Raw genomic sequence first — 27121 nt, forward strand, 5'->3', positions numbered from 1 at the left:
CAGCAGGCCAAGCAGCATCATAGGAGCAGGAAGGCTGACGTTTCGGGAAGGGTCTAGGCCCGAAACATCAGCCTTCCTGCTCCTATGATGCTGCTTGGCCTGCTGTGTTCTTCCAGCTCTACACCTTGTTATCACAGAAGGTCTAAAGTCAGCTTTGATCTTCAGCTACCCCACAATTAGCAAATGACTTTTACTCAGGACTGTCTGTCATTGTGTGAGTGACCAGGCGATTCTTGACCCACAGATCTTTGGGTACACAGGCAGAACGTCCCAGGAGGTAAACATGAAGTAGCTGTAGTGTTTCCCTCTCATTAGAGAGAGATGACTGGTGGTGGTTTAACTTGAGGGTTACCATGCTTCAGGCGAGGGGAGAGGTTGAGAAGGAGAGGCCTTCATGGTAACCTCAGCCAGTGTGGGAATTGAACCCATGTTGTTGGTAATAAGCCAAGTAGCTGCCCAGCCAAATGAACTAAATCAACCCCAATCTTCAAAATGCAGGAATTGCCTCCTTTTCTGACCACTCCACCCCTGACCCCACACCTCAGCATTAAGCTGTTGTAACTCAATGCGTGATAGAGTCAGGAGGGGCAGGGAAATGATCAGAGAAGGGAATGTACACATACAGTATCCCATAAATCCCACAGAGCCAGTGAGCATGCACCTTATATTGTATGGCATGCAAGACATTCAGATAACCAGCTGTCTGGGTAGTTCAGTCACAAGCTTCCTCTAGTTGTATCAAATATTGCCTCTGATTGTATGTTAATTGAGTGAACCACACAGAGAGAGACAGTGTTTATTCGTTAAAAACCTGATAACCAGGCCTGAACATGTGCTGTGGAATAATGCCACCCAGTTTCGGAAAAATGTTCAGCCTGTTTAGGCAAGCTAGCTTTTCATTCCATCATCGATTCTCTCTTTTGCTGGCCACGCACGCCAAAAATATGCCTGACGGTCTAAATTGGAGCAATGAGCTATGCAGTTGTGGAATTCTCATTGAAACCAGCAAGGACATGTTTAGAATAAGGGTATTCATCTGTGCAGTAAAGTCAGACTGACAGCGTTCAGTATTGTTTTCACTGCAAGCTGTTGCCATGATAGAAACAGGAGTCAGACTAACCCTCTTCCTAAATGCTCCAATTGAGTTTGTGCTCACTCTGCTAATTGATAGTGGAATCCCTTTGAGCCCACAGTCCTACCCTGCTAATCCTTACCAACAATGCCCACATTCACCGTCCTAGGTAACAGTGTCCTATAAATTAACAACACTGTGTAGGGAAGAAAGATTGACATTTACACAGGACCCTTGGCACACAACCCAAAGACACTGTGCTGTAAAGGCGACTCTGTCGATGTGATTTGATGGACTGAATACCACATTGGCATTAGCTCCTGGGAGACCATCACCCTGGGCTGGACCAGGTGGAGGCAGAAACTCTCAGGGTGTAGTCAGTTAATATTTCAGATTTCACCATGAACTGTCCCCAAAGCTATAATAAAGTATCCAAAACTAAATATGACATGGAGGAAGGTGCTGGAGGGACTGATCAAAGAGAGAGAGCAATGCATTGGTCACAAGAAATATTCTGTCCAGTAATAATAACGATTATGGCGGTAATAATAAATGGAAAAGAAAAGAGGAAAAAGCAACAAATCAGTAGTGGAGTTCTTCAGTTGTCATATTCCTGGATGCCCATTTATGAGTGTGGAATAGACTGGCTAAAATACTATCTAGATTCTCTAAATAATAAATATTCCGATGATGTTAAGGAATTTGAGAGTTCCACCCATTTTCAAACATGGGTAAGATTACACACTGAAAGCTTTGAAAAGAATGATCATACCTTACAAAACAGGCAGAATAAATCATTTTATTAGCACGGACACATGGTCCAATGAAATACCCTTATTGTTAGCATCATTGAAGAAAGGACAGATGAAATTGAATATTAAAAATAACAAAGTAAAGTTATGGGATAAAAAAGAAAATAGTTTCACATTTTGTCAGTTTAGAAACCAGATTTTGTCAGTTGATAATAATACATAGTAAAGATGTGAGAATAACTGTGGATAAGGTAATGGAAAAGTGAATATGGACCAGATTTGAACTGTCAACAATATATCTTGCTAACAATGGGAGAGAATTTCTGAAAGATGAATTTAGAGACATGTGTTTGAATGCTATCGTAATAGTCACGAATATAGCAGCAGAAACCCCTTTTAGCAATGAGTTATGTAAAAGGAACCCTGCAGTAAAACAGATGAATTGTTTAAAATTTTGGCAAGGTGTCTTGGATCACGGAATATGCCCACGCGGTTCTTTTCAGATTTGGTTAAATGTAGATAAGAGAAGGCTCGACAACAGAAATTTGCTTAAATATGAATGTTTATTAAGTAATAATAATGATTAAAGTGGTAATAATAAATGGAAAAGAAACAAGAAAAAGCGACAAGCCTCACGCCCTTCTGCCCATCGGGGACCCCTCGATCGATGGCTGGTCTGGAGGCTTAGGTTCGTTCCTGGCGCCATTCATGATTCCGAGCCGAGGTGAAGTCCAGTGACTTGGAATGAAACTCTCTCTTACACAGTGTGACAAACAGCCAGGCACAGAGAAAACAGTGACAGAAAAACACACACCAGCACATACAGGAATGTTCACAGGACTCATTCAAGTTCATGCAGCTGTCAAATATCATCAACAGTCTTCAGTCCTTACACAAGGTAAAGCTATTGGAAGCTAGTTTCAATCTGGGACATATGGTTTATTATAAGAGAAGTCTTCTAGAAGCCCAGGAAAGGTTACTGGAAAAGACAGAAAAATAACAACGGTATAGATTGATCGGGAACACACTTCAACGTTGCTGGGTATGGATTACAAATCTGCAGATTCTAAAGGATCTACAGAAAGTAACCCAGCTCCCTCTTGTACTCAAACACTGCACAGCTTTGAGAATCAAATTGCTGCAATTGACCGTTTGTCTGATGATGGACAGATCCGTTCTGTTGGTCAACATGAGGTCATTGGTCACAAAGAACAACAGACAAAAATGGGGACTAATGTCAAATATTTACCCGAAGGGGCTGATCATTGGAGAGGTGTGACTATTACAGGTAAGAGCACGGAAGGCCACTGGGAAGTATAAGAGCTGGATGGATGGATAGGATGAGGACAGGAGATTCAGCCCATGGATTGGGAACATGAAGTACAAAGATGGAAAGCAAGAAAACGCAGTGTAAGCTCAAACAGTGGGTCTGGGAGAAAGTACACCTAGAAAATAAGTTGTGAAAGAAATCCTATTAATAAGAGGGGGAGGTCAAACTGGAGCAGCCCAGAAAGAAATAGAACATGAAATAGAGAGCTAGTAAGAACTGCCAATGCTGGAGTTATAGATAACACAGTGTGGAGCTGGATGAACACAGCAGGCCAGGCAGCATCTGAGGAGCAGGAAAGTTGATGTTTTGGGTCGGGACCCTTCTTCAGAAACGGGGAGGGGGAATGGAGCTCAGAAATAAATAGAGAGAGGAAGGGTGGGGCTGGGGAAGGTAGGTGGATGGGTAGGTGAGTGCAGGTCGGGAGTGGTGGGGATTGGTCAGTGAGGTGGGAGGAGCAGATAGGTGGGAGTGTAGTTTAACAAGGACAAGAAATATAATACAAACCTAGAATACCACCAGGAGCTGAAGCCCATGTGATCAGGATTTCTTAGTCACCATGAAACTAGAAGACAAGATAATAAAAGATATCAGAAAACAAGAATGACGAAGCTGGAGTGAATTTGGAGTGTACACAACACAAGGGACAACTTTCACAGAGGTAGGGGAGATATAGGGAGAATGTGTCTCCTGACGGGGATATTAAGGCTGAAACAAACCTAGTGGCACAAGGTGTTGAGGAAAACCTGGCAACTGGGACATGAGCACATGTACTGAATGGCAGAAAAAGCAATTTTGAAGATTTTCTTGGCTCTGTTCACAGTTAATGCATAGAAATACGGACCAATTAATATTAAAGCTGCAGGGAGACCAGCTCAAGAGGGAAGTACATCATTCTCCTCCAAAAGAGGCAACAAATGCAGTGGGGACGCTTTGGAAGTTACATAAATGTATAAATGGAAGCTAAATAAATGTGCAAATGTGCTAAATGATGCCCCTAGAGTTAGCTACTTATTAGTAAGGATTGTCTTATTGGAAAGCATATGAGGTAGGACCATTTTGGAGATAGTGACCATAACTCAGATTTAGGATAGTTATGGAAATGGATGAGGATGGGCATGGCGTAAACATTCTAAACTTGGGGAAGGCTAATTTGACGAAGAGATAGCGGATAGGAGATAGGAGTCCTGATGAAGGGTCCCGACCTGAAACGCCGACTTTCCTGCTCCCCTGATGCTGCCTGACCTGTTGTGTTCCTCCAGCTCCACACTGCGTTGACACTAATTTTACTAAGATATGAATTGGTATAAGCAGACTGGGAGCGCTAAAATAGTGTCAGAGCAGCGGGATGCATTCAAGCAGAAAATAGCAAGAAAACAGTGAAAGTGTTCCTGTAAAGACAAAGGATCAAGACCAGCAACTCTGGATGTCAAGGGACATAGAGATCAGGATTAAAAAAACAAAAAAAGAGAAGCTTAAAGCAGACACTAACAACAGAACAAGGCAGGGTACCTAGATGATATAAAATAGGCAGGTGGGATTAGTTTAGTTTGGGATTATGGTTTGACTGAAAGGGTCTACTTCCATGCTGTATGACCCTATGCAAGAGGGCAAAAAGGGTGCAAATTAACATTAGGAGAGCAATGAACAAACATTGGTGAGTAGAATGAAAGAAAATGCAAGATGGTCCTTTAAATGGATAAGGAGCAAGAGAATAACTAAGAGTGGGGTGGGGTCCACTAGGGACCATGGGTAACGGAGTGTGTGGAGCTGGAAGATGGGGACAGATCCTCAATGAATACCTTGCGCTGATCCACAATTCGATGCGGGTAGAAATATCACAGCGGGGACTGCGAAATATTAGAATAAAGTAATATTGAGTGAGACGAGGTACTGTTGGGTAAAATGGATAGATCTGCAGGTGATGTATCCCAGGCTGTTGAAGGAGGCATATGAAAACTTGCAGTTATTCAAAATCCTCTCCAGCCGCAGACGAGGTGCCACAGGACTGGAGGACTGCTAATGTTGTCCCATCATTTAAAAAAAACAGACGACATTATAGACCAGAGAATTACCGTCCAGTCACTCTAACCTCAGTGGTGGGCAGGTTATTAGAAAGGATTCTGAGGGAGTGAATATATCTGCACTTGGAGATACATGGAAATGATTCAGGGATAGTCAGCATGGATTTGTTAAGTGAAGATTGTTTTTGACAAATTTTGATTTTTTTAAAGAGATGACTACAGTGTTGGCTAGGGTATTGCATTTGTTGTGGGCTACATGGACTTTAGCAAGGCTTTTAATAAGATCTCTCATGGCAGACTGGTCAAGAAAGTAAAAGACCATGGGATCCAAGGCACAGCTGTATGTTGGATCCAAAATTGTTTAAGAAGCAGGAAGCATTGAGAGATAGTAGAGGGATGTTTCAGTGGCTGAGAGTCTGTTTCCAACGGGGTTCCACAGGGTTCAATGCTGGGGCTTTGCTGTTTGTGTTGTACACTATAGCCATAAACTGCAGGACAATATCAATAGACTGGTCAACAGGGCAGAGCAGTGGCAAATGGAATTCAACCTGCAAGAGTGATAGATAATGCCTTTGGAGAGGGCTAACAAGGCAAGGGATTACACTACAAAGGATAGGGCTCTGTAAAGATCAGAGGGACTTTGGTGTACCTATCCATAGATCCTTGAGGGTAGCAGGGCAGGTAGATAAGGAGGCATGCAGGATACTTTCATTTATTAGCTGAGGCACAGAATACAACAGCAAGGAGATTAAGTTGGAATTGGAAAATACATTGGTTAGGCCACAACTCGGTGCAGTATATGATTGTAATAGAGAGGGTGTGGAGGAGATTTACCAGGATGCTGCCTGGGCTGGATAAAAAAACTGGAAAGGCTGGGGTTGTTTTCCGTGAAGCAGTAGAGTTTGACACAGGATCTAATGGAGGTGTGTAAGGTTATAAGGGACATGGATAGGGTGGATAGGAAGGCACTTTATCCATTAGTAGAGGGATAAATGACCAGGAAGCACAGATTTAATGTAAGGGTTGATATTCTAAGGTGGGTTAAGGAGAATTAAGAATATGGGAAGGTGATGGCCTGGTGGTATTATCATTGGACTGTTTATCCAGAGACCCAGATAATGTTCTGGGGACCTGGGTTCAAATCCTGCCACAGCAGATGGTGGAATTTGAATTCAATAAAAATCTGGAATTAAGAAGCTAATGATGACTGTGAATCCATTGTCAATTGTCAGGAAAAACCCATCTGGTTCACTAACGTCCTTTAAGGAAGGAAACTGCCATCCTTACCTGGTCTGGACTACATGTGACTCCACACCCACAGCAATGTGGTTGACTTTTAACTGCCCTCTGGGCAATTAGAGATGGGCAATAAATGCTGCCTAGCCAGCGACACCCTCGTCCCGTGAATGAATGAATAAAAAAAATTTCTTTTCACTCAGAGGGTGGTGAGACTCTGGAAATCACTGTCTCAGAGTGGGTGTTGAGTCAGAAAGTCTTGTAACATTGAAGCAGTATGTAGGTATGCAGTTGCATTGCCTTAGCCTCCAGAGCTGTGAGCCAATAGCTGGAAAATGGGGTTAGTGTAATCAGCTCTTTGTTGACTAGCATGAGCATGATGGGCCAAATGACCTCCACTGTAAACATCTGAGTCTACAGCCCAATGTCTACATCTGCAAGGGATGGACAGGGTGTCACAAGAAGCTGACAGGCAGGATAGGGGGACATAAAAATTCATTAGAATTATTTTGTGTACGGTTTTGGTCTCCTTACTTGAGAAAGGATGTACTGGCACTGGTGGGGGTGCAGTGAAGGTTCACTAGGTTGATTCCAGAGTTGAGAGGGTTGGCTTATGAGGAGAGACCGAGTAGATTGGGATTATACTCATTGGAATTTAGAATAATGGGGGGGGGGGGGGAGTTTAAAGAAAAAAATAAAATTGAGAAGGGAATATAAAAGGTACAAGCGGGGAGATTGTTTCCACGGGGGGGGGGGTGAAACTAGAAGAGGGGGCGTAGCCTCAAAATGAGGGGATGGAGATTTAGGACTGAGTTAAAGAGGAACTTCTTTACCCAAAGGGTTGTGAATCTGTGGAATTCCCTGCTCAGTGAAGCAGTTGAGGCTTCCTCGTTGAATGGTTTTACAGCAAAGATAGATTTTTGAACAGCAAAGGGAATTAAGAGTTATGGTGAGCGGGCGGGTAAATGGAGCTGAGTCCATGAAAAGATCAGCCATGATCTTATTGAATGGCGGAGCAGGCTCGAGGGGCTGGATGGCCTACTCCTGCTCCTAGTTCTTATTTTACTTCAAAATCATCTGCGTGGATCACTTCTCTCTTTCTTTGGAGGGGTGTGTGTGTGTGAGAGTATGAGTTATGTGCATCTGTGTCTGTGTGTGTAAGTGAGCATTATGTCTGTGTGTGTGATTGAGTGTGTCTGTGTGAGAGCGTGTGTGTCTGCCTGTATGTGTGTGTGTGTGTCTGTGTCTGTGATTGAGTGTGTCTGTGTCTGTGTGATTGAATGTCTGTGTGTGTGTGTGTGTCTGCTGGAACAGCCACATTTTGTTTCTGGTTGTAGTTTGCTGACACCAGGGAGCAGCTGGAGAACTGCTACAGCACATTGACAGTGCAAAGGGAGTTAAATTAATGCAAACAGATTATTGATGTTCACTCGAGATTGGTGACTGCCTTTGCAACATTATGAACACTGATCATAGCTGCAAGAACCATAAAATCAACATGAATATTTCTTAATGGATTCAAAATGACTGATAGAATCTTGCAGTACCCATTGAACCCATCATTCTCCTGTTTGAAAGAGCTATCCAATTAGTCTCAACTCTCCCTTATCTTTACTGAGAACTGCATCAATATTTCAAGAATCATAGAATCCCTACAGTGTGGAAGCAGGGCATTTGGCCCATCTACACCAACCCTCTCTGAACACCATCCCACCTAGACCCACTCCAACACCCTATCCCTGTAATTCCCATGGCTAACCCATCTTGCCTGCACATTACAGGGCAATTTAGCATGGCCAATCCACTTCACCTATCTTTGGACTGTGATAGGAAACTGGACAAGATGCAAACTCCAAACAGACAGTCACCTAAGAGTGGAATTGAACCCAGATCCTGAGCATTGTAAGGCAGTAGTGCTAACCACTGAGCCACTATAGCATCCTTCTCTTTATCCTTTTCAGATCACAGCCATAGAGGTCTACAACACAAAAAAAAACCAGATGGCCCATTGAAGTATTTACCTTGTTTCCCCTTTTGAAAGCAAGTGCTCAGATGTATTTTTACTTTGTATTTAAGAAATATTTAACCCGTTGTTGTGTGTAAAACTTATTGGAGAGTCAGGCTGTGTGCTGGGTCAAACTGAACGAGGGATTCAGAATGTGGGCTATCTCCTGGGTTTCTCTTCATGAGACAGATTTTTGATGCTGGTCGACTGAAACGCTCACTGCTGGGTCTCTGCTGACGCACCAAATGAGGAAGCTTTGCTTAGCGTTTTGCCCGCAGTCTCTAATGTTGTTAGCTGATGAGGCGTGATGTGCAAGTGTACGTCGGCCTGCTCATAACAAGTCCACCATCCCGCTGCTGTGCCAGAGACAACATTTGTCACTCTGACAGTGCTGCGACATGTTTCAATAAATCTTCCACCGTATTACCCTGCCCCTCCTACTCTAAAAGGAGTGCCTGCTGCTCTCACTGGGATGCATTGTTCATTAGAATCAAACCTGAAAACTACCTTGCTGTCAATAAAAAGACGGCACTTCTTTAGAAAGATGGTGAGTGCTCCCATTTCTGAAAGCCTTGGAGAGAACGGTTTGGGAGATGCTGCTTCTATTCACAGGACCCCCAAGTTAAGATAATTGGCAAAAGAACTGAAAGAGGAGAATTTTGGTTTCAAACTCAGCAAGTTATTGTGCTCTGGAATGCGGTGCCTGAAAGCAAGTTCAATAGTATCTTTTTTAAAAGCAAAGGTCAACTGCATATACAATCAAAAAGCAAAAGAAAAAAAAAGCAAGGCTACGGGCTAAAAGTAGAAGGGGGACAAATTGGAAGTTTCAAGGGGCCAGCATAGGCCCTGATGGTCTAAATGGCCTCCTTCTGTGTTGTATTGTCCCTTCCTTTCACATTCTGTAGTTGCGTTATTTGCCTTTGGGTGGCGCTGGTACTGCTGCAATGGGCTGAATGGCTTCCTGAATGATAGGAAATGATGAGTGAGGTAAGCAGAACCTCGAGAAAACTATCAAAAGGTACATCAAAATATCGTTACTAGGGGGTGATGATACACACCCACTCCTTCCAGGGCTGCTATAAGATTCTCTGATGGGCTGAATGACCTCACGGGGGGCAAGATTCTATGAAATGCTCCTTTTTTAAAAAAAAATACTTCAGTTAAGTGACAAGCCCTAAATGAATGTCACAGCTTATTAGAGCCCTGATTATTTTGAAGCCGCTGTCACAAACCCTTTTACTGAGGTCCATGAGATTTCTAGGCTAATGTGGTCAGGAGTTATACTGACTGCAATCATCAGCATGAAACACATAGCTACTTTCTGCATTCTGCAAGCTCCTAGCCACTGCTGCTGTACAGTGTAACTGAAGTGCAACGAAATTTTATCCATGAACCTGGCTCAAGTTCTGGCATTGAGGTGCTAGGCTATCATTCAACTCTCTCTAAATAATATCATGTCACTTTTGAAGGAGGAGAAACCAATTCTGGGTGCAACATCTTCCAGTAGGAGGAGGGGAACGTTGCTGACTAGCATTTTAAAATTCTCATATCTGAATCATCTCCTACAGCTTTGCCCTGTGATGTCCCTAATCTCCTATGGCTGTGCAATGTTCCAAATCTGACCTCCACCAGCACCTGAGCAGCCAGGTCTCCTGATGTCTAAGCTCTCCCAAAACTCTTGGCATTGTTCTCCTCATTGATAGCACTGCTTAAAACTTGCATCCGTGACCCAGTGTATGGTCTGCTGTCTGGCCTTCGTGTCAAGCTCTTTTAGCGAATGTTCCTGATAAGCACCTTGGGGTGGTTAGCTACTTTAAGGGTGTTGAGGTTGGTTGGCTCGCTGAGCTGGTTTGTTGTTCTGCAGACGTTTCGTTACCGTGCTTGGTAACATCCTCAGTGCAGCCTCCGATGAAGCGTCGGTGTGCTTTCCCGCCTGGTTTTTAAACTCTGGGGTCCGTTGAGATGGATTGCCCTACTTCCGGGTTTCCTCCGTAGTGGAATGTATATGGGGTCGAGTTCAATGTGTTTAATAGCATGCTTCATGGAGTGCCATGCTTCTAGGAATTCTCGTGCCTGTCTCTGCCTAGCCTGTCCCAGGATCTTGGTGTTGCCCCAGTCGAAATCGTGGTTCTCCTTGTCCATGTGGATTGAGATGAGTGAGTATTGGTCGTGTCTTTTTGTAGCCAGTTGGTGTTCATGTACTCTTGTTGTTAGTTTCCTTCCTGTTTGTCCGATGTAGTGTTTCTCACAGTCTCTGCAGGGGATCTTGTAAATGACATTGGTCCTGTCCATGGCAGGGAGTGGGTCTTTAGTTCAGGTGAGCAGTTATCGTAGGTTTGATGTGGGCTTGTGTGCCACTCTGATGCCCAGCGGTCGTAGGAGTCTTGTGGTGAGTTCCGACATGTTCCTGATGTAGGGTAGTGTGATGAGTGTGTCGGGGCGTGTAGTATCTTTCTGATGCTGGTTGGTAAATCCAAGTTGTTGCTGCCATTCCTTCTTGCTTTCCACCATTCTGTTATGTAATTCAATTCCATCTCTCCCACAAACCGAGAAGCTTGGCATAGCACTTTCTGTGGGATAATGGCGTTGCCATTGCTGAATGCCCCACTGTCCACGACCCGGGGTTACCCTTGACCAGAACCTCAACTGGACTTGCCATGTAAATGCAGTGGCTCCAAGAGCAGGGCAGAGACTGGTAATCATGCAGCAAGTAACTCACCTCCTGATCCCAACCCCAAAGCCTGTCCACCATCTACAAGGCACACATCAGGAATGTGATGAAATGCTCTTCAGTTGCCTGGAGAGATGCAGCTCCAAGAAGCTTGACACCATCCAGGACAAAGCAGCCCACTTGACTGGCACCACATCCATTCCCTCCAACATTGTTGCCCAAAAGCAACGTGTCAGAGTATGAACTTCATGTACGTCTACCCAATCAAACCCATTCATTCTGTTAGAGATCTTGAGCAGGTCACCCCCCTCAGTCTTTAGCTTTCTAAGGAGCACCAGCACCTGCTGGTTAAATCTCACCCCTCTCCTCCCAGTCTGATCTCACCTTTGGAAAAAAAAATGCTTTTTCATTTGCTCCCCCAGTGTGCCTAGATCATTTTCATAATTATGAAGCCCAGAACTGCACAGAAATTCCAAGCGCGGTCTAAATTTTAACCCAAGCTCCCCGTTTTCCAACTCAATTCCTCGACAGATGAATGCAAGTTTGACATTTTCAACTTATCTGCAGCAGGTAGTCTCATCGTCTCATTCACTGATTCTGTCCAATTCAACTCTGTATTCATTAGGAGGGACAAATTCCTTCAGCATTTCAAAAAGAGACACCTGTAAAACATCCTCTTACTACAGATTTTATTGCCTTTGCAAACCTGTGTCATCTTGCCAAAACTCTCAATTTTTTTAAAATACTTACTCTGCTCATTTTCAGCTTGAGAGTTTCCAGATGTTCTCTCACTGCTATTGCATTTATTACCATCTCCGTTAGCTGTAATAAGGCTTGGTAACACCTCCTCTCTCGCAGGTCTCACACTCACATCTTTAGAGACCAGCCCTGCAGCAGCTTCAGCTTTAACACAGCCTGATCAATAATCTTTCATTATCACCTCTTCAGTGCACAAAGCCTTTTAGTCTTTCATGGGACCACTGATAAGGCCAACATTTGTAACCCATACCTCATCAGCTAAATCACTTCTAGGGAAATGAAGTCATTTAAAAAAGTAGTTAACAGTCAAATCACATTGCTGTGGGTTTGCATGTAGGCCAGGCCAGCTAAGGACAGCAGATATCTTTCCTTAAAAAGGAAGAAAATAAAATGTTTTTCTATCAATTGATGTTACTTAGCAATGACCACCATTCATGACACTACATTTCAATTCCAGAATTGTCAACTGAATTGAAGCTCCATCAAGTGCTGTATTAGGATTTGAACGCATGCTCCCCAGAGTTTAGAATTCTGGATCAGTGATCCAGTGACTTCATATAGGCAGCGTCATAGAGTTATGTAGCACAGAAACAGACCTTTCGGTCCAACCAGTCCATGTTGACCATAATCCCAAACCAAACTGGTCCCACCTGCCTTTTTCTAGCCCATATCCCTCCAAACATTTCCTATCCATGTACTTATCTAAATGTCCTTTAAACATTGTAACTGTACCTGCATCCACCACTTCCTCTGGAACTCATTCCACACACAAACCACACTTTGTACAAAAAATTTGCCCCTCATGACCTTTTTAAATCTCTCCTCTAAAAACGTGCCCCTTAGTCTTGAAATCCCCCATCCTAGGGAAAACACAGCTACCATTAACTCTATCTGTACCCCTCATTATTTTATAAACCTCTATAAGGCCATCTCTCAATCTCCGAGGTGGAGATCCATTTTGGATTTTAAAGGATAGGACAGGTTACTTCCTAAATGGTAGAACAGTAAAAAGATCTAAAGCTTTGTTGGTCCAGATACACAGAGCATTGAACTGTCATGGACAGATACAGAAAATAATGAAAACGCTAACAGAGGGTTGGGCTTTATATATCTAGAGATAGAATGCAAGGAGGTCGGAGTCATATTATAACCAGCCCACGCACAGAACTGCGTACGGTAGGAGAGCACTGCACCTTGGGAAAACCACACTGGCCTTGGATAATGAAGGGTAGCATATGTGGCAACAGATTCAAAAACAGCTTCTTCCTTGCTGTTATCAGACTTCTGAATGGACCCCTCAAATTTTAAATTTAATGCTGATCTCGCTCCTGGTGTGCCTTCTCTACAGCCGTAAAATTGTGTTCCTCGCTCCATTCTATTAGCCTAATGCACTTTGAATGGTATGATCAGTCTGCACCGTACACAAAACAAAAAACTTTTCACTGTATCTAGTTACATAGCGTCATACAGCTTAATAATATCCTTCCTAAAACAGGGTGACCAGTTCTGGTCACCATTACTCAAGAAGAGACCTCACCAATGTCCTGTACATGTAGCAATAATAAATCAAACCAAAATCAAAAACATGTCTTAGGATAATTAGATTGCAAGGGCTAAATTATGGGGAGTAATCACACAAAGTAGGGTAGCATATAGAAAGTTGAGGAATTATTTAATTGTAAGTTTCAACTTAAGGGAAACAGAAGGGTTGATAGAGAGAAATTATTCCCATTAGTGAGGGATGTTAGCAATTGACAACCTGCCCTTTGAGAACACAACTGGGAAACATTTCCGCACAGAGGGTGGGGTAAGTTGGAAGTTATCGCTCACCAAAGATGACTTAATTTTCAAACCGAGATCACTGACAATGTTGCTAGCCATTGGAGATGTGGGGCAATGCTGTGTGCACGGAGCTTGGTCCCAGATCAGCTATGGTCTCTTCAGCCATGGCTTGAGGGGCTGAATGGCCTATTCCTTGATGCAGCTGATTTTCTATCTCGCTGCCCAAACAGTCTATCCCGATAATTGAATGTGCATTTATATAGAGCCTCTTCTTACCTTCAGGATTCTAAAGCACTTCAAAAGGACATTATTGCCAGCGAAGTCACTGTTGTACGAGAGATAACTCAGAAGTACCCAGTGTTACTTGCAACAAGGGCATGTTAACCTCAGTGATCTAAGGACCAGATTGAGGGACTTCCAGGACACAGGGGAGCTAATAATGCCATGGTATCCATTAATGCGCATAAATATTTAAATGTGAAAATCCTGTGGCATGGTGGAGTTGCAGTAGAGGATTACCATGACTGGATCAAAAGGCAGTGCAGGTTTGATGGGCCAAATGGCCTACTCCAACACCTTGGCATTTTCACATCGACCTGTTCAGAGATGTTCCTACACACCTCTGCAGCAGATGAGTCTTGAACCCAGGCTCCACCTAAAGTCTATTTGCACATCCGAGAAAGGTACCCCTGACTGCGCAGCACACCCTTAGCCTGACCAGCTTATAGGTTCGAGACCCTGCAGTTACTTCCTTGTGACTGAAGAACTTTGAGCAGGAGCAGGCCATTGGAACCATGAAGCCTGGTCTGCCATTCAACAAAGAACATGGCTAACCCCAGCATGGAATCAGGGACCTCCCAATTCTCTGTCAGCCCAGCCACATCCCTAGACTTCCCTGTTGGAAGATACGCCACTCAGCAAAGTGAGAAATCAGAAAGCAGCATTCCTACTGCAGACTTCAGTAAAATAGAATAGGATTCAACTGTACAATCCTGAGCCTCATCTCCCTCAAAGATCACGGCTGATTCATATCAATTTCACTAACCTGCCAAAAAAAAAAAACTCCCACTATCAATCCAAGTCTCGAATATACTCAATGCGTTTGAGCCCACTGAGGTAGATGTATCCAGATGTTCCCTGAAGAAATTTCTCCTGATTTTGTTCTCCCTTGTTCCTTAGGGCTCAACTCCTACCTGACATGAGCTGTGCAGATCTGAGCACCACCACGTGGCTATAATCAGAAACACCAGCCTTGATATCTTACAGCAACCATTTGATACAGCAACATCCAGTGACGAGTTATGGAAGTGCAGAGTCTGAAATTCTGAAAATAGGTGCAGGACAATCAGCCCATATGCCTGCACTACTTCTTATAAAGAGCTATCCAATTAACCTCAAACCCTTGCTCTTTCCTCCTATGTCTGTCATTTTCATCCTATTCCCTGTGGAAAGCTACAACTGAGCCCACTTCCAACAATAGCTTCATGTACCGTCTACAGGATGCACCGCAACAGCTCAAATGCTTGATAACATTTTCCAAAAATCCATCATCTAGAAGGATAAGGGCCAACAGGTACATGGGAACACCACCTGCTGAAAGTTACCCTCCAAGCCACTCACCATCCTGACATGGAAATATATCGCCGTTCCTTCGCTGTCGCTGGGTCAAAATACTGAAACTTCCTCCCTAATAGTATTATGGGTCTACTTACATCCCAAGGACTGTAGTGGTTTACGAAAGCAGCTCACCACCACCTTTTCTAGGTCAACTAGGGACGGTGAATATGCACTGGTTCAACCAACGCTACTTCTATCCTGTGAATGGATTAACATTTTCCTCACTTCATTGCTCTTCAATCACTTCAGATGTGTTCCCTCTGGTTATTAACCATTTCAGCACCAGAAACAGTACGTCCTCATTTATTCCGTGCAAAATCAATCATTTTGAGCACCTTTATCATATTTCCTCAATATTCTTGGATCTAAAGGGAACTCAGACAAGGGAAACATTTCCCAGTTATAAACAGTAGTCAATACTGGACTCGAAACGTTGACAGTTTCACCGTCCGCAGATGCTGTCAGGACCTGCTGCGTTTCTCAAGCACTCTAATGTCAGATTGCCAATATTTTGTTTTTTTACTTCAAATATTTACAACGGAGACCTTTAACAAAATTTTGGATCAAGAGTTTATTTTTGCTCTTTCCCGCTGGGTGAAGCTTTCCAATGCTTCAGACCGTTAAAATCTACTCACGCTGATGAGAGCAGCAATTCTTTTTGCTTCGAGTCATCACAGAGTTCGAAGTAGTACAACGCTACTCCAGTCAGAAACAGAGTCAAATCCACTAACACAATCTGAGAAACAGCGATATCTGGTTAAGAAGAACCTGAATTGCTCTTGATACCTTTAGAGAGAAGTGGGCACCAGGCAATACAGCACTTTATTTAAACCCCTCCAACTCCATTTTGATTTAGTCTTTTCCCACTGCCCCCCAAACCCTCAGTTTGATGGTTCACATTGTTCCATGAATATTTGATTTACTCAATGGGTGGTTACTGGTAGCGGTTAGTAGTTTTAAAATTGGTGACTTGGTGGTGGGAAGGTTGCGGAGTTGTGTGGGATAGCACTTCTAGACATAAAATAATAAAAATGAGCTGAACGTGCAGGAATGATAGATGGATTGATGGTGACCGCTGATGAGACTTGTTTTGGAATAGACTGACCTGGATGAAAGAGCACCCAAGGACATAAGGGATAGGCGACAGGGCTTCCTAAACAGTGGGTGAGTCGGGGGATCCCACGCAGAGATTCGGGGTCCAGGTTAGCAACAGCTGCAATACAGACTTGACTGAGCGTTACTGGCAGTGAGGTCCCTGTAAAACACCACTTTTATTTTGAAGGCTCTCAGAGCTCTACCCTCCTGGAATCCCCCTCCTCGTCCCCGCAGTTCTCTCTGAAGTGATGTGGCACTTTCAAAGCCTTGAAACAGAGTCGCACAGTGGCTAGCACAGCTGCCCTATTGCACCAAGGACCCAGGTTTGATCCCACCCTTGGGATGACTGTGTGTGCAGTCTGCATGTTTTTCCAGTGTCCAAGTGGGTTCCCTCCAGAAGCTCCAGTTTCCTCCCACAGTCCAAAGATGGGCAGGCTAGATGGGTTAGCCATGGGAAATGCAGGGAGAGGGTAGGGGATGGGTCTGGGTGGGATGCTCTTCGGAGGGTCAATGTGGATTCAATGGGCTGAATGGCCTGTTCCCGTACTGCAGGGATTCTACAAACAGGATGACAGCAGGAAAAGGTTTTGGGCAGCAGTGACCTACATCTCAGTAGTGGAGTTGCTGTGCCTGGTTTTGATTTCCAGCAATGCGCGGTGTTTTACTAGTTTATTGTAGACAGTGGTACAAACAGTACAACCAAGGTGGGAGCTGCAACTGGAATCATGAAAGTTTACACACAGTGCAAAAGAGGCCTTTCGGCACATCCACATTGACACTACGCTACAAGTAGCTAATCCAACCTCACCCAATGCAAAATGAGGCACTTCGAGCACATACCAAAGTATTTTTTAAAAATATAATCAGCCTTTCAGGAGCCCCCACCTACCCCATTCTTGGATGAAAAATGTTTCCCCTCAAAATCTTACCCTCTGGATTACACATCCTTCAACTGCAGGAGAAGGAACTGGTCATCCATTAAATATCACTTTTTTTGGTACATCTGAATTAATTCCCCTCTGCTCCAAGAAAAACAACCGCAGCCTGTCCAATCTCACCCCATTACCAAAATTCATGAGGCATCATCCATGTAAATCTCTGCGCCCACTCTACAGCAATCACATCTTTCCGATAGTGTGCCGATCTTATCGTTTACTCTGGGACACACGGTGATGCAGGAAACAGTCAGTTGTCAGGTTGCACTGTTGCCTGGAAACGCATGCTCTCAAGTGTGACTGATCGCAAACAAGATGGACTGAAAGGCCTTTTGTACCAGAAAAGAATCTGCAAACAATGTGAGCTTGACCCTAAATAAGATCACCAAACATCCACTACAGAAGTGCTTTAAATTTAAACCAGATTTGGCATCGTTCAAAATGGACAACCCTAGGGGCAGTGAAAGTGAACATCCAGGAGTCATTTAAGAAGTTACTGGTAGCTGTGGGTGCAGGATATATTGCTGAAGGGACACACTGAAGAACTTTTGTATCTTGCAATCATCAGAACAAATGCAATGCTTTTGGACAGGATCAAGTGCTGTGACCATTTGAAGTGTGACCAGAGGTGGTGATGGCATAGTGGAATTATTGCTGGACTGTTAATCCAGAGACCAGATAATGTTCTGGGGGACCTGGGTTCGAATCTTGCCACGGCAGATGGTGGAATTTGATTTCAATAAATATCTGGAATTAAGAATCTAATGATGATCATGAATCCATTGCTGATTGTTGGAAAAACCCATCTGGTTCACTAATGCCCTTTAGGGAAGGAAACTGCCATCCTTACCTGGTCTGGCCTACATGTGACTCCAGACCCACAGCAATGTGGTTGACTCTGAACTGCCCTCTGGGCAATAAATATTGCCTAGCCAGCAATGCCCTCATCCTGTGAATGAATAAAGGGAAAAAAAAAAAAAAATTGGCTTCTTGCATGTGTCCTGATGAGTGCCAGAGCTAAAAACTTCAAACAACAGAAAGATTGGGGAGGATTTATCCGAATGGGGAAGGTAGCGATTGTATACAGTGTAAAAAAGGTGGAACACTTGCATTGCATGGCACTAGCTAACCTGAATCCACACATTTCGATTAGCACAGTGTGTTTCAAGTCTCTGAAAACATTCCAAAGTTGTTCTTGTGCAATGAATGAACTTGAAGCCTTGTAGGTGTAACGTTGATTTTAAATAGCCAGCCTCATGCAGACCCACAGGCCTCAGTTCTGCTCCCAAATGAACGGGTTCATTGCAGTATGGAGCAAAGCTGGAACGTTGGCCCCACAGTCAGAACGTTCTTACGCTGATTTAAACAACCCCGCTACTAGGTCCGTGGTCCTGTTTGGTTGCTGTCACCTGGGCCAGGAGCTGTCTCCTGCCTTCGAACAGTAACACGCTCGCTGCCATCGCAGAGTTAAGGCTGTCCATACCAGGAACCATGGGGATATATAAGCGCTGTCCTCCTGTCTGCTCAGCTAAGGAGAGGGCTTCAAGGCTGAGTCCATATGTCTCACCACCAATCACAATTGCAGTCACCTCCCGAGCCCAGTGCTGGGAGTAACACCGAGCCCCCACTTTAGGCAGCGACAGTGGAAACACACTCTCTTCGTCCTCGCTGTCACTCTCCTGGTATTCGGTCTGCCCCCAGCTCCGGTTACCGACTGCACCCAGGTCAGGGGGGGGCACATAACGGTCAGCCCCACCCTGTGAGGAGTCAGCAACATGAACCTGGGTGCTGCCGCTCAGGTAGTTCGGGATGACTCCCCACTCCAGATTGGAAATGACGGGGATGCGGAAGTGCGCACCCATACCAGCTCGGAGCACTTTGGGTTCCCACACATCCACGCAGCCTGCAGGGCGGAGAAACAACAAGGCACACACTTTAGCTGCTAAAGGGTCTTTCTTCTCCAATGCATCAGAGGGACAGTGCAGAAGTGACTCACCAGAACGGTTGTGGCGATGAGACGTTTCAGCTATGGAGGATAGATTGAAGAAGTGGGGGATAACAGTGTAGAGCTGGATGAACACAGCAGGCCAGGCAGCATCGGAGGAGCAGGAAAGCTGATGTTTCGGGTCGGGACCCTTCTTCAGAAATTTCTGCCTGGCCTGCTGTGTCCCTCCAGCTCCACACTGGGTTATCTCTAACTCCAGCATCTGCAGTTCTTACTATCTCTGATTGAAGAAGTGGGGACTGCTCTCCCTGGAGAGAAGGTGAAGGCGGCTGAGAGGAGATTTAGTGGAGGTTCTCAACATCCGGAGCGGGCTGGCTAGAGCAGACAGGGATAAAAATGTTCTGGCTCATAAAAGAAAATCAGAACGGGAGAGCACAGATTTAAAGTGATGTGACGGCGGCATGGTGGTTCAATGGTTAGCACTGCTGCCTCACAGCACCAGGGACCCGGGTTTGATTCCAGCCTCAGGCGACTGTCTGTGTGGAGTTTCACATTCCCGCCGTGTCTGCGTGGGTTTCCTCCGGGTGCTCCAGTTTCCTCCCACAGTCCAAAGATGTGCAGGTTGGGTGGATTGGCCATGATAAATTGCCCCAGTGTTCAGGGATGTGCAGGCTAGGTGGGTTAGCCATGGGAAATGCAGGGTTACAGGGATAGGGTGGGTCTGAGTGGGATGCTCTTGAGGATCAGGATGGGCTGAATAGCCTCCTCCTAAACTGTAGGGAACCTATGATTCTGAGGGGGGGGGGGTGGAAACTCAACTTTACAGTTTACAAAGTTAAGAAATGGAATGCACTGCCTGGAAATGTGGGCCTCTCACCTCGATCCAAGTACCCCTACAATGTCCAAGGTGAGGCAGTCTGTTTAAGCCCATCATCTGCTATGTCCACAATTGCCAGATCATCCTGATTGCTCACTGGCTGTTAAGCTCCCCATGTTAACCACTCACCCTGCCCCTGCAGCAGGACCATCTCCCACCCCCGTGTCATGCACAGTAAGCATTCTGCTCTGCTGATCTGTGCTACACTTCGACCTCTCCTACAAAATCTAGTTCAGATGTTGAAGAATCTCAGAAATGCAGGTCTGTTACCTAGTACCATTCCTTTGCCTCTTCCCAATTTCTCCAAACACCATTTGTATCCAAACAACCAACCGATGCCATATTGAATACCCCACCACATTTCCAGGTAGTGCATTCCATTCTCTAATACCGCACTGGGTGAGAGTTTACTTTTCTTCACCAAATCGTAGAATCCCTACACTGTAGGCGCAGGCCATTCAGCCCATCACGTCCACACCAGCCCTCCAAAGAGCATCTCACACAGACCCACTCCCTCCATCCTCTCCCTGTAAACCTGCATTTCCCATCGCTAACCCACGTAGCCTACACGTATTTGGATTGTGGGAGGAAACAGGAGCACCTGGAGGAAACCCACGCAGACATGGGGAGAATGTCTGTATAGAGTCTGCACAGCTGCCCAAGGGTGGATTGAACCCAGGTCCCTGGCACTAGGAGGCAGCGGTACTAACACTGAGCCACTGTGCCATCCCATTCAGACATGTGCACCAAAACCCTCTTCTACAGCAAAGTAGAAGTGAAAGGCAGTTGGCCAACATACACTGAGCAGCATTCATCTCACACAGAATAACTTGGGTCAGACATTAATATCACAGAACATCATGGCCCTGAAGAAATCATTTCTCTTAGGGGCAGGACAGAAGAATCTCTGCTTTACATTTGACCTTGGGACCTACAATGCCTGTTGAAATTTGTGCAACACTCTAACACTAGCATCTGGATTCTGTCCTCTCTCCTTTAGGATGCTCAGTCACCTCCTTCGTTACGGCTAAGCATTTGGTCACAAGTCCTGTTAACACATTGTGTAGCTCATGTGTCAGTTTAATTACAGTCCTATTAGATGCCTCAGGACATTCTACTGATTTTTTAAAAACCCCAGTAAGAAAGACATTGCTGCTATGTTTTACCTCCACAAGAAGCTACCAATGATGGAACTGAAAAATGTGCTGTAGGATAATAGGTTGGCACAACATCGTGGGCCAAAGGGCCTGTACTGTTCTATGTTCTAAATCATAGAAACCCTACAGTATGGAGACAGGCCATTTGGCCCAACAAGTCCACACCGCCCCTCCAAAGAGCATCCCACGCCAACTCATTCCCCTACCCCTGAATTTCCCCACATCTAGTCCAAATAACCTAAACAGCCCTGGACACTACGGGACAATTTAGCATGGCCGATCCGCCTACCCGGCACATCTTTGGACTGAGAGGGGAAACCGGAGCAACCGAGGGTGGAATCGAATGTGGGTCCCTGGCGCTGTAAGGCAGCAGTGCTAATCACTGAGCCACTGTGCTGGCCTATGGAGGCAAAGCTTGGGGAAATTGCTGGAGTATCATTAAAACTGAACTCATTCATAAATGTCCTTCAGGGAAGGGAATGAATCAGCATTTACACAAAACTACAGAAAGAGCGCGAGGTTGGAGAGACAGGCATGAAGGACAGGCATCTTGTAGATCAACAACTCAACCCTGTTCCTGCATTCTCCCCACACCCTTTATTTTAGTCCTTTGGAGGGGTCAAAGTGCGGAAGTAAAATGCTAGAAATCTAAAATAAAAACAGAAAATACTGGAGATACCCAGCAGGTCAGGCAACAGCAACACCCCTTATCCTGTTCTGAAGAAAATTATCACTTTTCCTAGGGCTACCATCTGGGAATTTGCTGCTGAATGCAAGTTGAAAACAGTTCCCCAATAACAGCTCAGTGAGAAACCACATTAAGTGGCAATTTTTTGCTGATCATTAGGGGACAACCCAAACTTGCTCCAAACTAGGTGGCGGAGAACTTAAACCATTGGCTTCTGCTCTCCTGGTACAATCCCTTCCTGTTTGAATCACCCTCGACATGGAGCTAGTTGATCTGGGTGAAGATGGATGTCAGTGTATGGCATTCCAATTGGGCTCAGTACCCCCAAATTACACATGGGAGACGATGGGCTAGTGGTATTATCATTGGACCATTAATCTGGAGACCCAGGTAACGTTCTGGGGTCCTGGAAGATGGTGGAATTTGAATTCAATACAAAATTTGGAATAAACAGTCTAATGATGACCATGAATCCATTGTCAGAAAAACCCATCTGGGTTCACTAAAGCCCTTTAGAAAAGGAAACTGCCATCCTTACCTGGTCTGGCCTACACGTGACTCCAGACTCACAGCAATGTGGTTGACTCTGAACTGCCCTCTGGGCAATTAGGGGTTGGCAATAAATGCTGCCTAGCCAGTGACATCCTCATCCCGTGAATGATTTCAAAAACAAAATCCACTTCAAACCAGAAGCAATCTGGGGTTTCCCCCATTCCTCATTTCACAGCAAGTAGAGCCTAGTGGGAAATGTTAAACGTGTGAATATTCACTGAAGACAGGGCTAAGTGGAGCAAGATTCTGGCCATGATTATTTTAGTTTGTGTGGGGAGAGCAGTCTCACAACCAAGAGATAAAACTGCTGCTTAACTCTATGTGAATCACATTCGAGGAAGTGGAGGAAGATATGGAAGCATGGGCTTATAACAATTGAAAAAAAAGGAAACACAGATAAGGCTTACCTTTCGTCAACAAGACCTTGCTACAGCCTGCAGCTGCCGCAGATCGTAATATTGTTCCCAAGTTTCCTGGATCTCGGATATTGTCACCAATGAGGAAGAGGGGTATGGTGTGCTCCTGCTGAACTGCCGGATATTTCATCTTGGAGCGATCTGGTCTGACAAAAATTCCTATCAGGAACAACAGGACCGAGAGATTAATTCACAATTTAAAACACACTCGGGTTCCACTAGCCGATTCCTCCCAGGTGGCTTTACCATCAACAGCACACACCCCTAACCCGCTGCATACCATCCCAGCTGCTCGCACAACCTGACAACTCAAAAGCTGTTACTGCAATTTCTCTACCACGCAAGGACAGGGCCACAAGGCAGCTCATAACCACCTAGGTACAGGCAATAAATGAGAGACAACAAGGTGCAGGGCTGGATGAACACAGCAGGCCAAGCAGCATCATAGGAGCAGGAGGGCTGACATTTCGGGCCTAGACCCTTCATCTGCAGTTCCTACTATCTCTGATACAGGCAATAAATGCTGACTCAACCACCCATGTCCCACGAGTTAATAAAAAAAAAATCTACTTTTGTCTCAGAGGTCATCATTTAGTGAATACAGGAGCCTCCTCATTTGCTGAGTGTACAGTGATGAGTCCATCACCAGTCCGCACAGGGGACATGCCTCACTAAGGGGTGACATTGATTGTGTCTCTCTGCAAGTGTGTAAGGCCCCAGTGGGAGAGCACGCATGCACGGGGACCCTACCCTCTGCTATTCAACAAGGATCACTCTCTCTGTGGTAGCTCAAAGCCTGCTATTCAACAGATACGGTTCGTCACAGAGAAAATTAATGTCTGAAGTAGAGCTCCACAGTGGGTTAAAGATGCCAAGACACCACCTGATGTAAAGCAAGGAGTCATCGCGTTCACATCCCTCCATCTCCCATCAAAAGTTGGAATGAAAGAGAAAATCATAATTAAATTTCAATGCTTTGTGGAATCTGGCTGTGCACAAACAGACCCGAGGAAATACGTTCTTGGCTAAGGAGACTGCGATAACAATCACTTAACTCGCACCTGAGGCAAGGGAATTAACCAAATGAGGAAAAATTAAACAAATCAAGCCTACATTTCCTGCAGATGAGAAAGAGGAGATCTCACTGGAACGTGCAAAAACTCAACAGGCTCAACAGGATTGGTGCTGAGAAAATGCTTCTGTAGTTAGAGACACGAGAACACTGGGTCATGGTACCCCCAGAAGGACAGGATGGCCACTTTGGACTGAGATAAGGAGGAATGTCATCAAAAGGGTTGTACGCCTTTGGAATTCTCTAATACAGCTTGGATCCCGTGAGACCGAGTACATTCAAAAAAAAAGTTCAATAGATTTCTGCGTATTTGGGGAAAGGCTGGAAATTAAGGATTACAGTAACAAAGCAGCCATGATTTTAGGGACAGCAGAGGAATTTCTGTTTCTTATATGCACCCAACTTGATACAACTCCTGCTTTTGGAACATTTGAAAGCAATGTAATATGTGAAAGTTGCTTTTTGCTGCAATTTTTCCAGACCACTGTTTCTTTATTTCGTCACAACTTGTCAACAGATCAAGACCCCCAGCATAGCGTCTTAGAGATGTACAGCATGGAAACAGACCCCTCGGTCCAACTTGTCCATGCTGACCAGATATCTTAAATTAATCTAGCCCCATTTGCCAGCATTTGGCCCATATCCCTCCAAACCCTTCCTATTCATATACCCATCCAGACGCCTTTTATAATGTTGTAATTGTACCAGCCTCCATCACTTCGTCTGATAGTTCATTCCACACACGCACCACCCTCTGCATAAAAAGTTGCCCATTCGGTCCCTTATATCTTTTCGCTCTCGCCTTAAACCTATGCCCTCTAGTTTTGGACTCACCAACTTGGGGAACTTGACTATTCATCCTATCCATGCCCCTCATGATTTTATACACTTCTATAAGGTCCCCCCTCAGTCTCCGACACTCCAAGAATAAAAGCCCCAGCCTATTCAGTCCCACCGTATAGCTCAAACCCTCCAAACTGGGCACAATCCTTGTAAATCTTTTCTGAAGCCTTTCAAGTTTCATAACATCCTTCCTATAGCAGGGAGACCAGAATTGAACACACTATTCCAAAAATGGCCTAACCAATGTCCTGTACAGCCACAACATGACCATTCAGCACTGAGAAAGGCAGGTGTACCAAACACCACCTTCACCACACTATTCTTAGAGCCTTGGCTCAACCAATAAAATGGGCATCCAAAGAAATTACTTTGGCAACTTACCTATTGCTCCCTGGGGAGTTACAAGGTCAGACCACATCTTGATCTCTTCAAACTTGACCTTTATTAACTTGACATGTTTCAGTTTCTCCAGAGGCAGCTCCCTCAGGCTCTCCACAGAACTGAAGAAGAGAGTCTGCAGCAGTGCTCCAGCTCCCAAGGCATCGGTTATTAATCGCCGACCCTCCACCAGGATCTTCCCGTGCTGTTCACGGAACTTCTTGGACTTGGCGAGGATCACAACTTTTCTATCGGAAGGAGAGACTGATAATTAAGTTCTAAACAGAGAAAAGGGAACTTTCAAATGGTTATGACAGAGAAACTGCAATCCATCAGGTTCAGTGTTCACTGGTGATAGCCTAATAAATACAGTTGCTGCCTAATGACAACAATAACTCTCTATTTACCCTTCAGCAGACCCAGAGTCAAGACTGATAAGCATTCAGTAAATGGAGTGTTTGGGAACCAAAGATCCAAGTCATCAACTCCTCTTACAGTCAGAGGGAAAGGAAACACCAGAGCTGACAGCAATTAGCCAAAGGCTACTCCACACAGATGCATTGGTTCAAGAAGACCATTCAGCTCCAGCTTTTCAAGGGCAACACTTATGCTTTGACAGTAGTGCTCTCATTCCATGAGAAAGAAAAAAAAGAAAGGAGACTATTTAAGTCAGGGATGCCCAAGAGGCCAGAATTACAGAATGGTGGAAATCGTGGAGTGTTGTGTGGCTGGAGAAGGTTACAGAGGTAGGGAAGGATGACACCATGGAAAAATTTGAAGATAAAACAGAGAGAAAAAAAAAGAATTGCAGGTGTGGATCAGAAACAAAAACTTGTTGGGACAACTCAGCAGGTCTGGCAACAGCTATGGAGAGAAAGCAGAGTTGTTTCCTCGGCTCCAGAGACTCTTCTACCATGAATGCGTTTTCCCTACAATTTCTGTTTTTGTCATTAATAAAAAAGATGTTGGAGGACCAGGAGCTAGTGCTGGGTGACGGAGTTTTGGTACCAACAGGAGAGGCTATGAGGAGGGATGGGGTGGGGGTTGAAGGGGAAAGACTCCAGGTTACGGGCTCCCCTCGCGTAATTCTCAACGCTATTCCTTACGCCAGCCGCTTATCGCCGGGAAACGCCTTCTCGTACGACAGTCCGTCCAGGGAAGAGGGGCCGAAGGGCGGCCGGGGCTGGTCTCTCGGGGCCGGGTCAGGGTTCCTGGTCACCGGGCGACTACGATCCTCTCCGGCGCGGCCAGCGGCTGCGGCCTCCTCGTTCTGGGGATACAGAACCTCAACCGGCCTCCTCCTCCAGACCCGGAGCTGCCGAGGCCCCGGGATCAAAGCAGCTCCCCACCGGCGCACGCTGTTCCTGAGCGCCGCCATGACAGCCAGCCGGGCGCCAGTGCGCCTGCGCGGCCATGTAGCAACCCCTCCCCAGAGAGTCAGGTGACCTCTGTTGGTTACCTTGGGTCACATGACCTATCCAAGTCTGGCAGCTCCTTCCCAGAACCAGTTCAAAACACACACTTTAGATAGAGACAGTCAGTCTTTGTGGCGTTTTATAAATTCCTACTTTAGAAATAAAACCAGTCTGACTCCAAATTAAAACACAAACAGATTCTAAGCAAGGCCTCATACCTAACATGCATTGTCTGACCTAAAGTGTCACCTCTTCATTACACTGATAAAGCCTTTAGTTCTCTCAGGACTAATTTGAAAGCAATTTGGGGATTTACTTATACATATTAATCAATTAAAATCTTCTCACTGGTTAAAGATTTAACAGCATCTTAGGTTTGTTTAGTACATCCTCATCAATGGTGTGACCCTTTGATCTTTTACTTATAAATTCTGTGTCTGATACTATCTCTCTCACCAACACCTGAAGGAGGAGTGAGGCTCTGAAAGCTGCTGTTTTCAAAT

At 45.0% G+C, this 27121-nt stretch overlaps 1 protein-coding gene across 1 annotated transcript; it reads right to left on the reverse strand.

Annotated features, from left to right (window-relative positions):
• Positions 1–2779: 2779 nt before the first annotated feature.
• On the reverse strand, positions 2780–26587 carry mrm3a (mitochondrial rRNA methyltransferase 3a). Its single transcript, XM_048612756.1, has 6 exons — positions 26310–26587; positions 25207–25451; positions 22902–23069; positions 18126–19178; positions 3659–3716; positions 2780–2803 (listed from the first exon to the last, which is right to left on the reverse strand). The coding sequence occupies exons 1-4, from the start codon at positions 26579–26581 to the stop codon at positions 18637–18639; spliced, it is 1227 nt and encodes a 408-aa protein (XP_048468713.1). The 5' UTR covers positions 26582–26587; the 3' UTR covers positions 2780–2803; positions 3659–3716; positions 18126–18636.
• Positions 26588–27121: the final 534 nt, after the last annotated feature.

The sequence above is a fragment of the Rhincodon typus genome, chromosome 26 (assembly GCF_021869965.1).
Source record: "Rhincodon typus isolate 14 chromosome 26, sRhiTyp1.1, whole genome shotgun sequence".
Taxonomy (NCBI): Eukaryota; Metazoa; Chordata; class Chondrichthyes; order Orectolobiformes; family Rhincodontidae; genus Rhincodon; species Rhincodon typus.

Excerpts from the sequence above, each read along its gene's own strand:
- mrm3a (XM_048612756.1), bottom strand. The coding sequence starts at position 26,581 with ATGGCGGCGCTCAGGAACAGCGTGCGCCGGTGGGGAGCTGCTTTGATC. Across the intron at positions 23,070-25,206 it reads AACTCCCCAGGGAGCAATAG|GAATTTTTGTCAGACCAGAT; the intron begins GTAAGTTGCCAA and ends TGTTCCTGATAG. Across the intron at positions 19,179-22,901 it reads CAAGGTCTTGTTGACGAAAG|GCTGCGTGGATGTGTGGGAA; the intron begins GTAAGCCTTATC and ends TCCGCCCTGCAG.